The sequence below is a fragment of the Gouania willdenowi genome, chromosome 1 (assembly GCF_900634775.1).
Source record: "Gouania willdenowi chromosome 1, fGouWil2.1, whole genome shotgun sequence".
Lineage (NCBI taxonomy): Eukaryota > Metazoa > Chordata > Actinopteri > Blenniiformes > Gobiesocidae > Gouania > Gouania willdenowi.
Window position 1 is genome coordinate 35,422,771 of NC_041044.1, and position 14,732 is coordinate 35,437,502.

At 36.2% G+C, this 14,732-nt stretch overlaps 1 protein-coding gene across 2 annotated transcripts in view; it reads left to right on the forward strand.

Annotated features, from left to right (window-relative positions):
• Positions 1-3,085: 3,085 nt before the first annotated feature.
• pkd1a (polycystic kidney disease 1a) overlaps positions 3,086-14,732 on the forward strand; it is a 128,381-nt gene continuing 116,734 nt past the window's right edge. For both annotated transcript variants that reach the window (XM_028444780.1, XM_028444789.1), the window contains exon 1: positions 3,086-3,560. In XM_028444780.1, the coding sequence (XP_028300581.1) occupies positions 3,295-3,560 (266 nt within the window). In that variant the 5' untranslated portion in view covers positions 3,086-3,294. The remainder of the gene's footprint in view (positions 3,561-14,732) is intronic.

The following is a 14,732-nucleotide window of genomic DNA, read 5'->3' on the forward strand; positions in this document are numbered from 1 at the left end:
AAGTACAGTCACAGAGTAAGAGCTTATGAAAGACCAAACTGTTAACAAATAATAAATTAACAATTCATATTTGCACTTAAATGGTTGATTTCTCTGAAATAATTATTTAAACAATAAAGAAAAACAGTCCATAATGACCAGGCACCGCACTATTAAGAAATATTAGAATCATATTAACAATGGTACACGAGACACATCTTAATGCTTTTAAACAAGGCCTAAAAACCTTTTATTTATTTATTTTTTTATACAAAATCTTTCTGCTAAATTATATTTTATTGATTTTATTCACTGTTGGTTTTATTATTGCTTTTATCTGTTGAGTTATTATTTTTTTCTCACTGCCCTTGTCTCTGTAGCACTTCTAAATGTAAAGTGCTTTACAAATAAATTAAAGTTATTATTACTATTATTATTATAATTATTGTTATTGTTATCCTGCTTTTATACACCTCAGAATAACAAAGTGCGGTCATTGAGATAAAGTTACTGCAGGGAAAAGGGCCATTTCATTCATGCAGAATCTTTTTTTTTTTTGTAATAAACAGAGATTGGAATTAATCAATATATGCAGATACACATTTCCCATGTTTATTAGACCTGCAGTTCAAGCACTAGTTTGGTTCCCATTGGAGAACCTGTTGACCTTACATGAGACCTTTGATTAGCTGTGATTCACCTTCAGATATGCATTGATTTGGATTGATTATTGTGGACACTTAGACTTCAGCACTTTATTTTTCCAATAATGTTCACATCAATGAAATGGATGGAGGGCGAATGATTGACTGTTCAGGGAAAGTAACCTTGGTTTGGTATTTTTGATTTAAATACAGATTTTAATGTCAAATACTCTCCAGATAATTGTATGATTTCAAAGTGAGCCGTCGTACTGTTGAGTTCAGAAATTGGTGTTCGACGAGACATTTTAAAAGCATAAAATCTTTGCCTCACCCTTTCATTGAAAGCGTAATACAAAGGTTTTTTTTTTTGTAATTCAGAATTTCAGAGAATCCTCTAAAAACAGGGGTTATTAAAGTGATTTTTTCTTTGTTAAATGGATAAAACTGTGTTTTTTTTGCTGGTTTCCTGCATGACTGCAGGATTTTTTTGCTCTTCTTCTCTTGTTCATGCCGTTTAAATCTGTGAATGGGTTCGTTTTTGCGTGACTTTGTTCACTGACTCTAACACAGAACGACTGGGGATGTTCGGGGTCTCAGAGTCCTGGCTAATAATTGCATTTCTTTTAAGATGAGAAAGTCTCCACAGCAAACCTCTCAAAACACCTGAAGAAGAAGACATACGTTTGAAAATAAACCACCCTACCATTGCTAACGCTGCAGTAACATTTGAAGAGCTATCATGGGAGCACTTCATAGAGGGCTCCAGGGGCCCTCAGGGAAGTGGGTTGGAATCAAATCAAATCATAGAACCAAGAAATCTCCAACATACTGCAAGGAGAGACCAGTGACTTTATTATATATACAGTCATAAACAAAAGTATTGGCTCACCTGGAATTTCTCCAGGAAATACACAATTTCTCCCAGAAATAATTGCAATTGCAAATGTTTTTGGTATACACGTTTTAATTTATTTTATGTGCATTAAAAAAAAACACACACACAAAAAGGAATACACTTTAAAGTTCTGCTTTTTCTTTCGTCTTCTTTTTCTTTGTTGTCAATTTTTTTAAAAATGTAGTCACTGAAATCTATGACAAAACATGTTTAGTCACTGGTTCCCAGGAGGAGTATCTGTACTTTACTTTAGTATTTATTTTTTTGGCGACTTTTTACTTTTACTCCTTACTTTTCTAAACACACATCTGTACTTTCTACTCCTCACGTTTTAATGAGCTGGTTACTTTTAAGACCTTCGAAGATGACGTCACGACGTAAAAAAACGCAATATGTTGGTAGTTTGAGCTTTTTTTCTGTTAGGCAGGTCCCTTAGTTTTGTGGTTAACATTTTAAAGTTTTTAAAAATGTTAAATTCAAAGCTGCTCTGGCTTTAATTCAGGGCTTGCATTTTCTTTTTTTTTTTTTTTTTTTTTTAACATTTTATTTACAATTTTGTATCTATAATGAGTGCTAAATTCTCCAGGTGTTCAAAGGTAACAGATTTAATTTATATCAATGTACCAGTTTTCTACAAGTTTTTAAAAATGTTAAACTCAAAGCTGCTCTGCATGGGTTTTATTGAGCATTTGCACTTATTTTTTTCCTGACACATTTTATTTATTATGAGTGCAAAATTCTGCAGGTGTTCAAAGGAAACATATTTAATAGGGATATCCCGATACAAGTTTTTAATTTCCGATATGACACCGATATTTCCGCCTTGCGTATCGGCCGATACCGATATTGATCCGATATCAGTATGAATCATACATACTTTTATTCCTTTTTTTTCTTTAATAAAAAAATAATGATTACTGATTTTGTAGTGTGGAATGTTAGAAAAGGCTTGATCAAGTGATTTTACTCAGAGAACAATAGTCAGCAACAGTAGGTATGAGAAAAACTGACCTATTTATTATTAACCAATTGGTTACATGAATTTTAACCTTCAACATAATATCTACAGTATTCGACAATTAAATTAAATACATGAAAAATGGACGGAAATTTGAATACGGTCTATCTGATATCAGATCGGGACACCCCTAATATTTAATTTATTTCCATGTACCTGTATTCTACAAGTTCGTAAAGAAAATAAAAGATGGTTTAAAATAATTGCTGCGTTAAAAATCCTGTCTTATTATTAAAGGGACAATTGTTTTACTTCTTTTTTTAACTTAAATGTACATTTAGTAGCATATACTTTCTCACTTTTACTCAAGTAAAGGAGCAACTTCAATACTTTTATTTTTTTACCGGAGTTATTTTATTTTTTTATTCAAGTATCGATACTTTTACTAGTACTGTTGCCACCTCTGTGTACAATAATATAAGTCACTAATCTCCCTCCATTGCTTAGGACTCAGTGGTGGTTCAAGGAACTACATGAAGAGGAAAAAAGAGGAGGAGGATGAAGAGGAGGAGGAGGAGGAGAGGAAGTTCTTACCAAACTTCTCAAACGACTGTGCAGAATCTCCGATGCATTTCCAAAATAGGACTGGACCTGTGGAAAACAGAAAAAAACGACTGAGAAGAGAAGAAGGAAACTTTTAGTTTTTGTGTCCGCTCATATGAAAGCACTTGGACGCCTGTGAAAGGATAGAACCTCCTCTGTACCGTCCCGGACTGAGAGGACTTAACCCAACAGAGGCGATGAGATGTGCGTGAGCTATGCCTGGTGGAAATGGACAGACCCTATCCAAGCGAAAACATGGCGTCTGCGTCCCGAGGTTGGGCTTGTTGTCCGGTCTGCTTGTGTCGCTGTGCTGCCTGGAGGCCTGGTGCTCCGGGCCCGGCCTCTGCGCTCCGTGTCCCGTTAACTGCAGCTGTGTCGCGGCGGTGGCGGGGCCTCAGCCGGCCTGTGTCGTCAACTGCTCCCACACGGCTCTGGAAAAAGCTCCAGCGGCGGAGGACGTCCCGCTGGCCACCACCGTGCTGTGAGTCAACGGTCCGGCTTTTACACAACTAAAGGAAAAACTGATAAAACCCCAGAGCAATGTTTGAACTTGAAACATCTTAATTAGTGCAGGAGTTTCATTCTTGTCTTATTTCACAAGTGTCAAAACTCAAGGCCCGGGGGCCAATTTCGGCCCTTCAAAGCATCCAATTCGGCCCGCTCGAGATGATAAAAAGGATATACAAAAAAAAAAAAAAAAAAACTTGTAACATCTTGCAGGGTCCCCATGGTCATGAAATTGCTGGAAAAGTTATAAAATTTGATTTTCCGGTCTTGAAAAGTCATGGGATAATTTAACTGTTTTAGAAAAGTTTTAGAAATGTAGCCATATTTTTATGTTTAAAATATAAGCAACTCCCTTAACCCTAACATCTTGTGCTGTACATCGCTTTGGATGAAAGCGTTGGCTGATTGAAATGATAATCTTATAATTAAACATGGTAGCACTTATGTGTTGTTTAATGTTACATTCAATAGCTGATGCATCGTTATTCAAAAAATGATTGCAAAATGGCACCATTGCAGCATAACAACTAAAAGCAGCATCACCATGTTTACTGTGAACTCTGGGCTCCACTATCTGACCTGTGTCCATAGATCTGAGAGACCTGCTGTGTTCAGACCTGACTAACATCTCACTGACGTATTCTGTTCCAAACCCATTCACAGATTTATACATCAGGAGCAGAACTTTAATGTCTATTTTTTTGTGTTTTTTTTCAATCCACGTAAAATAAATAAGGTTTTGGCTATTGATACGGGAATGTATCAATAGACTGCCAGTCTATGCATACGCAGCGCCCGTCATTGACCAGTTTAGGTCATGTGATAAGTGCACCACGTGACTTCAAGTTCCGTCAGTTTTATTTTAGCTCATATTTATTTTTAGCTACCCCGCAAACCCCTTTAATTTTATCCCTAACCCTAACCCAGGAAATACCCTAAAATTATTATTTTTATAATATGTTATTTTAATGGTGGAATTTGTCATGTTAAATATGTTAAAATGAAAAAATATATGACAAAAGTGGGATTCGAACCCACGGCAGTGGAAAGAAGAATCCTTGAGTCAGGCACCTTAAACCACCCGGCCATCCTGACACGGTAAAAAAATACAGGCACATTATGCTTATGTAGAAAATGTCCGGAAAGCGTACCTATCGTCCCGGGGGCTTTTGATACGTTTCCGTATCAATAGACACTTCCAATTAATAAACACGTGTATACCAAAAACATTTGTAATTGCAATTATTTCTGGGAGAAATTGTGTATTTCCTGGAGAAATTCCAGGTGAGCCCATACTTTTGTTTATGACTGTATATATAATAAAGTCACTGGTCTCTCCTTGCAGTATGTTGGAGATTTCTTAGTTCTATGATTTGGTTTAATTCCAACTCACTTTCCTGAGGGCCCCTGGAGCCCTCTATGAAGTGCTCCCATGATAGCTCTTCAATTGTTACTGCAGCGTTAGCAATGGTAGGGTGGTTTATTTTCAAATGTATGTTTTCTTCTTCAGGTGTTTTGAGAGGTTTGCTGTGGAGACTTTCTCATCTTAAAAGAAATGTAATTATTAGCCAAGACTCTGAGACCCCGAACATCCCCAGTCGTTCTGTGTTAGAGTCAGTGAAGAAAGTCATGCAGGAAACCAGCATTCACAAACGAACCCATTCACAGATTGAGACGGCATGAAGAAGAGAAGAAGAGCAAAAAATCCGGCCTTAAACCATTAAACCATACCTTTAACCATTTCTGACAAGAACACCGCTTCTTTGCAGCAGACAGATTCAACTTGGGTTCGGCTATTATGAGCACCAGTCGATCCTGGTTGCCTGTATATACATGCACGGAGGCCTTCTTCTCTTCTTCATGGCGTCTACGAAACAGCAGAGTTGGAACTGTCACCCCCTGCGGTCACAGACTTTTTCAGGTTACACATTGTTTGCGTTGACTTTTTAAAAAAACTTTTACTTATTTTTAGAGCAACGCAAAGCAGCACAAGTTGCTAAATGATCCTGAATGCTTCACCTCCCATAGAACTCAATTGGGCGTCATCAGTGCCGTCATTTCAACATGGCGGCGCACAGGCTCTCAAACTATAAACTAGTCCCATATTTAAAAGTTAATAAAACGATTATGGTGCAAAAATAATGTGTTTTGTTAGGTATAGATCTAGCGATGTCCCGATACAACTTTTTCACTTCCGATATGATACCGATATTGCAGCCTTGCGTATCGGCCGATGCCGATATTGATCCGATATCAGCACGAATCATACATACTTTTATTACTTATTTTGTATTGTGGAATGTTAGAAAAGGCTTGATCAAGTGATGTTACTCAAACAGAGAACAATAGTCAGCAACAGTAGGTTACTTTGTTGGAGTGTGAACCACAGTCACCTATGGATAGGAGTGCTGAAGCGGAAAATTTATCGGAGAACTTATATCTGTGATTTTAGATGCAGTCCGATAAAGTCCGATATTTGTTTTCTGGCTGATATCACTCCGATATCAATATGTAGGGACGTAACGATTAATCGTAAGGCAGTTAAAAATTGATTCATTGGTATCACGGTTCACATCGATACTGTGAAAATTGAATCCCAGTACTTTTTTTAAACAGCACAGGCCGCTATATATATTATCCTTCTCTTGTCCAGAAGTGTTGGCGGCGGGTGGAATCTGCTGCTGCTGCTTTCTTTCTGGCCGCCTTCTACTCTTAAACATGCTCATAAATGATTCCTTACCCCTTTAGCACCGAAAGAATATCTGTAATATTACGTGAATATCTGTAAAAGTCACTGGGTTACCAGCGCCCTCTGCTGGTCCAAACAAATATTTGACGTAAATACAATGCAATGACAAAAATGCAATTTTTTTTAAAGTCCAATTGTTAAGGCACAAAATACATTTTCAGTTGCACTTTTAAAAAGAAAAAGAACTATTATGCAGTTTTGCATTGTTTACTATAGAACCAGAATTTAAATTAATAGGCTTCTTCATTTGTATTATTCCTTTATTTATTTCATTCAAGATTTATTTTTAGTTAAATTGCATTGTTTTGAATAGTTTATCAAGGGATTCTTTTGACAATGAAAAATAAAAGGAAAATAGTACAGTATTTTCTAGTTTTTTTCCCAAAAAAAAAAAAAGAAAATTTTTTCAGTCATCATTTGTCTACAGTCCCATTTTGTAAAATAAATCATGAGAGAATCGTATCATGAACCCAGTATCGTGAATCGAATCGTTTCATTCCTATCAATATCGGAACGAGACACCTCTACATAGACCTTCTCATGTGTTCATAAATACAAAACTACATGGTAATGGTGATCCGCCGGTCATGGTGTATTGGTACAATATTGTAAATAATAGTAATAAATAATATTTTATAAAAAAAGCTTTTTCCTCCAGTAATGTGATCAGACTGCTGTGCCTCAGCTGCTAAATGTAAAAGAGCAGCAGTTTGTGTCTGAATCTGAACAGATTTTATTGGCACTGGAACTTTCTAGATTTGTTGTGCACTTTTTGAATGGACTGTCTCGGTTAATTTTTGAATAAATAATAGTTTTGGTAATAACATACTGACCTTTAACAAAGCCCAAACCAGGGGTCTGCAACCTGCAGCTCTGGAGCCTCATGTGGCTCTTTGACTCTTTTGCTATGGCTCCCTGTAGCTTTAAAGAAAATTTAAAATAATGAATTGTTGTATCTTACAGAGGGTATTAATGATTAATGACATAACTTCAAGTTTAAATTAATTTCTGATAAAACAATTGGTTAAGCTAAAAATAAATCACATTGTGCAATAACTCTGCCACCTTCCTACTTCAACTTTTGTAACTTTCAATCCCTGGTAAGATAACTAAACTAACAAAAAGACTATTCTGGAAGAAAATAGAGATTTTATTTGTGTGGCGAAAGATTTATTTAATTGCCAACAGTCCGGCTTTATATGCATGCTTGATACTGTATGTTGCAAGAAATGAGCATTTAGCATGTGTTGACCAACATGATCATGAGTTATCAAATTCCAGTTTTTTGTAGACCTTCAAAAACATGAACTCATAAAATTATTCAATGTTATTTTAACTGTATGGAATTTGATACACTATTGTCTTCATTGAGAAGGTATTGTTTTCGGCTCCCGAAGGACTTTAATCCTGGTGAGATTAGGCAAAATGGCTTCTTTGAGAGTAGAAATTGTTGACCCCTGGTCCAAACCTTTGAAGTCTGCATGGTTCACATTCTACATTTTGCAGTGTTTTGCTTTTCAAAACAAATGCATTTGCACATTTCACCTTAATAAATTTACTGTTTCAGAATAAACACAATTTCTGTCCAATAACTTGATGATTCAGTGTGACGTTTACAAATTTCACAAGATACGATTAATTATGGTCAGGATTTGATATTGTAGCACAATTTCTATCCCTGTAGTTTTTTATTTTAGCAAAAGGTAAAATATAAATGAAAACAGGTACAAGGCAAAACAAGACCTATTAGAATTTGATACAATGTTCCACTTTTTCACTCGATGGGCCCAACTGTATCATCTGTCGGGCCTAATTTGGCCTGTGGGATGCTGGTTTGACACCAGTGAAAACTGTAAGACTGTTTATTATCCACCGCCACAAAATGTGGAAAGGGGATATAGGTTTGAGCTCCGTGCGTCCGTCCGTCCATCCGAGTTAAAGGGGACAGCTTTTCTCAGAAACCGTTTAAGATAGGATAACCAAATGCGGCGTGTGACTACAGGGTATCAATACCTTGATGGAGTTCGAAAATGAGAAGCACGCAATTATTTTTTCCAGAGTTATTGCCCTTGTTTCGTTTTTTTACTCTGTTCGATTTATCTTCAAAGGGGACAGCTTTTCTTAGAAAACGTTTAAGATAGTAATTTTATTCTGTATTCTGATGTGATAATATACATTTAAGTTCTTAGATTTAGGATATTTAGGAAAAGGTTGTGAGTTATAATGAGAACCAATCTGGCGGGGAATGTTGACGACAATGTCTTCTTGTTATTTTTAATTTTTGTAATTTTTAAAACAAAATAGGTTCATATACAGTCAGCCTTCTAATCTATTCAAGTTACAATCTGTCCATTTTTGAGAACTTTAGTTGACAGACTGTGTGTAATAATCAATCCCGATTGCTCATGTCAAATTAAATAATTGTAATAATGCTCATAATAGCATACCAACACAGATGTTTGATTTATTTTATTTTTTTTGCCATTTCGCTCGACACTGTCAGCAGGGATTAAACCTGCGTGCAATGATGAAAAATATTTATTCTTAAAAATAAGCGTTAGTCACGTAACGAACAGTCGGATGTGAATAAGGCACATTTGAACAAAGTCGTGCACACACTTGAGATAAGTTTCATACAAATTTCAATTGCTTAAAGTTATTGCAGAAAAGCTGCAGAGTCCAAGTTTTGGACAGTCAAAGCAAACAATATAAAGAGAGATAAATGTGAATGTCACTCTCCCTTCTCTTGTATTTCAGGTATCTCTCAAGGCCTATCTAGTGTGTGAGCCTGTGTGTTGCTCAGGTTTTTTTAATTATTTTTTATAATCATTTTAGCTACTGCAGCTCAGACTTAAAGCTTTAACCGTGCCAGTCACCAAAAAAGAAAAAAAACCTGTGATCTCGGTCTTGGTGTTTGTGGTCCATAGCCATGTTCAGCCTCTGGTGCAGCTGCTGCGAGAACATTCTGTCCTGTACCGACGGAAGCCATATGTTACCCATTATTTATTTTCACTCAAACTACTTTTTTTTTCTTCTTTTCACTCAAGGATTACCTATATATAGCCTTTATATATGCCAGGCATATAATCAATGTATTTGGGCAACTAAAGAAGATGGTTATAAATAGCAACGATGCAATGATAAAGATGATAAAGCCGTATGTCACAACATTGTGAATATTTGTTGCAATATTATGAAGTGGAGAGGCTTTTCTTTTGTTGTTATCATCATTTGACATTTGTAGCTTGTGTACATATTGACTAACTTGCTAAGCGATGTTGATCAGGTATAAATACCCCGGAAGGGTATTTGTAGTTATTTCATATACTCACCTCTCATGTCATGCACTATATGTTGTGTGATTTCTACACTAGCGATTATTAGTCCAGATAAATCTTGTGAAGTCTTTTAGTGGCACAATAAACCCCAGATAAAAATGAAGGACAGTGAAACACTTCTGTCCTCAATAATGATGTGTTCCGTCTTCTGCATCATTTCCAGGGAGTGGAAGCCAGATGTTATTAACTGTTTGTTTAAAGTTTAACAACATAGAAATGAATGAAATCAGAGGAATTTTTCATATTTTAGAATCTGATGAGGTTGTTGCAGTTGTAGGTAACATTTCGTCCACATGGGCAAATATCTTTTTGTAAATACTGTGACTCTTTGGTTACTGATTGTCTTCAGTGTGTTTTTTGTGTTTAAAAGATAAAAATAGATAGTTTCAACCGTTCATGTCGATCTAAATTGCCTCAGACTGAAAAAAAAAACTAAAGGTCGACCGATGTGGGATTTTCAATGGCCGATGCCGATACCGATTTATTTATTTTTTTTTATTCAGCCGATGGCTGGTATCTAAAGGCGATATTTGAGGCCGATATACTTTTTTTTAAGGCACATTGATTATGAAAGACAATTGAAACACTCATATGATATAATTGTATATATTATACATTAAATTAAATACACCAATAGAACTGTTAACATTTATTGAACTTGAAATATACCCGTACACAACAAAGTAAAACAAAAAGTATAGAATGGGTAAGAAGCAGTAAAGCACAACAACAATATAACAATATACAATGTGCAAGTAGTCGGTTTTAGCTGAATACCGGTTTTAGGTATAACCACTCACTCATTCCCTTTGTTCACAGCCACCACCATTATACCTAAGCTTCACACTTGTCACCATATGCACAACTACAACATCACATCTCACTCTCACTTTAAAATAATCAACTCTTCCCCACCCTTTCCATTTCCTACCTTGAGTCTCTCCTCCCTGTTCCCTTCCCCCTCACTTAGGTGTAACACTGCCCTCGCTTTTTTACATCCTCTATAATAAAGTGTTTCTTACCCTTCCTTAGGGAGGGCTGATGAAAAAAAAAAAGATTTTTTATTTATTTTTTGGTTGATGGCCAATCTTGGAAAAAGTCCATATATTGGTTGACCTCTAAAAAAAACTGTAACAAGCGGATATGTAGCAGAGCAGAGCCTTTCACTCAAACGTAAACCAAGAAAGATGCTGCAAATGAATAGCAGACAATGGATCTTGTGTGTGTTGGGGAAAGGGCTGGAGGGGGCACTGATGTTTTCTTTAAGCACCTTCTGGGTAGCGGCAGTTTGAACTTTTGCATTTCAGGTTGAGATTAAAAGCCACTGGAGAATCGCAGTGAGAGAAAAAGTCATTCATGTACATATGTATCCATACATATGTGACAATAATGTATTCTTCTTTAAACATTTGAGTTAAGTTTGTCTTTATGTAGCATTTTGAAAAGCTTCATAGAGAGAATCAAAAGCTACATTTTCAGTCATCTTCAGTGAGAAATAAAACAGACAAACCTAGAATGATAGAAAGAACAGTTGGGTCTTTACCAAATAAAGATTACGTGCATATTTGCATGCAAGGACAAAAGAAATGTAAAGATAATACGTAGATTCCTGCACGGGTAGAATAAGTAATTTCCTTTAAAGAAGGAAAAAAAGAGCAAGTAAACAAGTGCTTTTATTGTAATAAAAACATACCTTGTAAAAAAAAACTGCTAGAAAGGGCTGCTGCAATGAAAAAGTAAACATATTCTCTCAGTTGTCACTGTGTTACGTACAACTGTTTAACTGCATGTAAACACAAAAAAGTCCGTCAGCCAATCCCAGGGCAGCACTTATAGTTTAGATTTATAGACCCAGTCAAGTTTACATCAGTGTTGTAGATTTTAAAAAGCCACGGTTTATTGGCAGTAAGTATTCACCCATAATCATCTTAGCGTTTTCATGATATTTGGTGAAATTGGTGAAATCCAAAGTATTAACTGGTTATTTTGATGCTGTTATGTGTGTCACCGTGACATATCTGTTTCTTGCTAGTTTGAGGTGATTTAAGGATTGCTTTTGTAACAGGTAATCGAAATAAAGCAAAACTATTATACCGTGGAAACATGTAAAAATTTGTCTTAAAAACAAGTATTAGCAATAGATTTGAGTTTGGAAAAAAGAGAATAGAAAATGATAATCTCTTTAAAAAATAAGACCTTGTTGTTATGATGAGATGACCTGTATGAATAATGGTTATGATTACATTTCCACAGCAAGCATGAACTTTAATATTTACAATGTAAAATATTTTCATAATAAAGAAAACTTTAGCTCTACTGGTGCTCTGGTTTTCTCCCACCATCCAGAAACATGTATGTTAGGTTACAACGGGGTGCACACAGATCTTCTCACACATGAAGTTTTGATCATACTATGTGATTTGCTCCAAAAATCTCACCACAGCACACCACACACACAACAAGTCACTAATTTTCCTCCGAGACAGAAATCTCGCGTGATGTAATGCTGCGTTCCAAGCAAATCGGAACTCCAGATGTTACAACCTCCTACTTGAAAAAGTGACTTGGAACGCCACATCAAGTCGAAGCTCCTATTCAGTAAAGTCAGGGGGAAAAACAATCTAATATTATAGTGGTCAGCCATTTTTAGATATTTCAGCGTGATGCTGCTGAACTGGGATATCGAAATTCCGAGTTGCCTGAAATGCAGCATTACGAGTTGGGAGTCTTTAGCTTTTCCCACACACATGAGGGGTTTTTATCATAAATAATGAACAAGTTTATTATTTATGAATTCACGCTTGACACACCTCAGACCACGTGATAATCTTATAAAACATATAATGCGTCGGAAAAGGGAAATATTGGGACAAAAACAGCTCGATTATCTTTATGTGTGTACCCAGTGAGGTCGGGGAGGCAGAGTATACTACTACATTGGAAGAGAAAATGAATGTGTTTACTTAACTGCTCTATAAATGCATTTTCTGTATGATTTAAATGTTTTTATGCTCAAAGTTGCTAAATTTTAGTCAGTACCTGCTTAAATTCATTGAAAAGAGACCAGTGGTGGTTGTTTTTCTTGCTATTCTATTGTTGAAATATATGGAATGGATAAATAATTATCAAAAGCTTTTAAAACAAATACATTTTTCAATCAAGGTCAAAATTGAAATATAATCAGAATCTGAACGCTTATTGTAAATGATTTTCAAACTCGTACCATTTCAGTACAAGAACATACAATATATGCAGCAATATCTAGTATGAGGAAATGGCTGCTCCTTATTTACAAATGTACAAATGCAAAATGACATACAATTTTACAGCACCTCACCAGTCACGCACCACACTGCACGTCACTGGCGACATCTTCAGATTGCCTGTTGGAGTAACTGGAATTGTGAGTGGTTGTCTGTAATTAAATTAAATGGGAAACTGATTGCAAACGTCAAGCAATAGGTGAGCAGGACCACAACCCGTCCACAGAACATGAACAATCCACTTCATCCAAAAGGACGGAAGGAGAGAAATAAGTGCTGAATATGGAAGGGGACAGTTTAAATGTAAAAAAAGCTCTCTTTTCAACCCAAACTGATGAATTTCTGTCAATGAGGTTGCTTCACTGTGCTGCATATGTCCACCCACTTCAGACAGATGTTGGATTTGACAGCTGATCACAGCTTTTTTTTTTTATCCTTCAGAGCGCCATCATCACCACATTAAACAGCAAGACACCACAGTCTTTGACGAATAACACAGACCAAGAGTTTATTGAAAAACTATTGCTATTGCTATTACCAAAAACTCAAAATTGTTGGCAACACTTTACTTGAAATTTTACACATAAGGCTGACATTAAGCGGTCATCATTATGACATGACACCTGTCATTAGCATCACTAAGGTGTCATGAAGGCTGTAATTAAGTGACATCCATGACCCTAACCCTAACCCTTCGTTACCCTAACCCAGACATGGGCCACATGCAGCCCTCTGCCTTATTCTGTGCAGCCCCCGAGACAAATCCACCAAAAATTGTAAACTCATAAAACAAAACAACCACCTAAACACACAAAACAACAACAACAACACATACTGTACATACATACAAAATTACTTCAAAGACGCACACAATACAACACAATTATACAAATTGTGCACAGACAACAAATGCTAACACAACACAATAAATAACAAAAACCATCTAATGACTTATAAAATACACAAAATACCTGTAGAAATGACCAAAATAACTGATAAATACATAAAATGACAACAAAAACACACAAAATGACTAAAACCCAAAAAACTGCAACAAAATGTCACAATACAGAGAACAAACAATGATAAAAACCCTTTGTTCTTTCTTGTGTTAATGCTCAGATTGGTCACGATTATTGTAAATGCTGACATGAACGTTGATTATGTGGCCCTCAGATCAGACAATCACATTTTTGTGGCCCCACTGTGATGAAAGTTGCCCATCTCTGCCCTAACCTCTAACTCTAACCTTAACCCTAACCCCACTAGATCCCTCCACCTAATTAAAAAATGCCAACCTATTTCCAAAGGTGTCATAATTTAGTGAACTACGCTTAGTGGCAGCCTTCATGACACCTTATTCATGCTAATGACAGCGTAATGAAAGCACAGTCGTGGTCGAGCAATGAGTGTGTCTAAGTGGTTACCATGGCGGCACTATGCACATGCACACATATGCACAGGTCAGTGACAGTACACACATGGTTAAGCAGTCTTGAAACTAATCATTTTACTGGCAGCAGATTTGGTGTGAACTTTGTCACAGCTGCCAAACAGACGACAATCTAAAATCATCGCCTGTCTGCTCTCACCGTCTCAGAGGACATTAACAAGAAGCACCCACGGAAATATGTAAAGTAACTACAATTAAGTTGCAGTGAAAAGGTTGAAAGTGGGAACTGCGTTTGTTGTGTTACCATGGCAAAAGTAACTAGTGACATCACTCAGAGAAGTACAGACATTCCTGGAGGTCATAAATAATGGAATGAGGCAAGAAGAAGAAGAAGAAAGACATG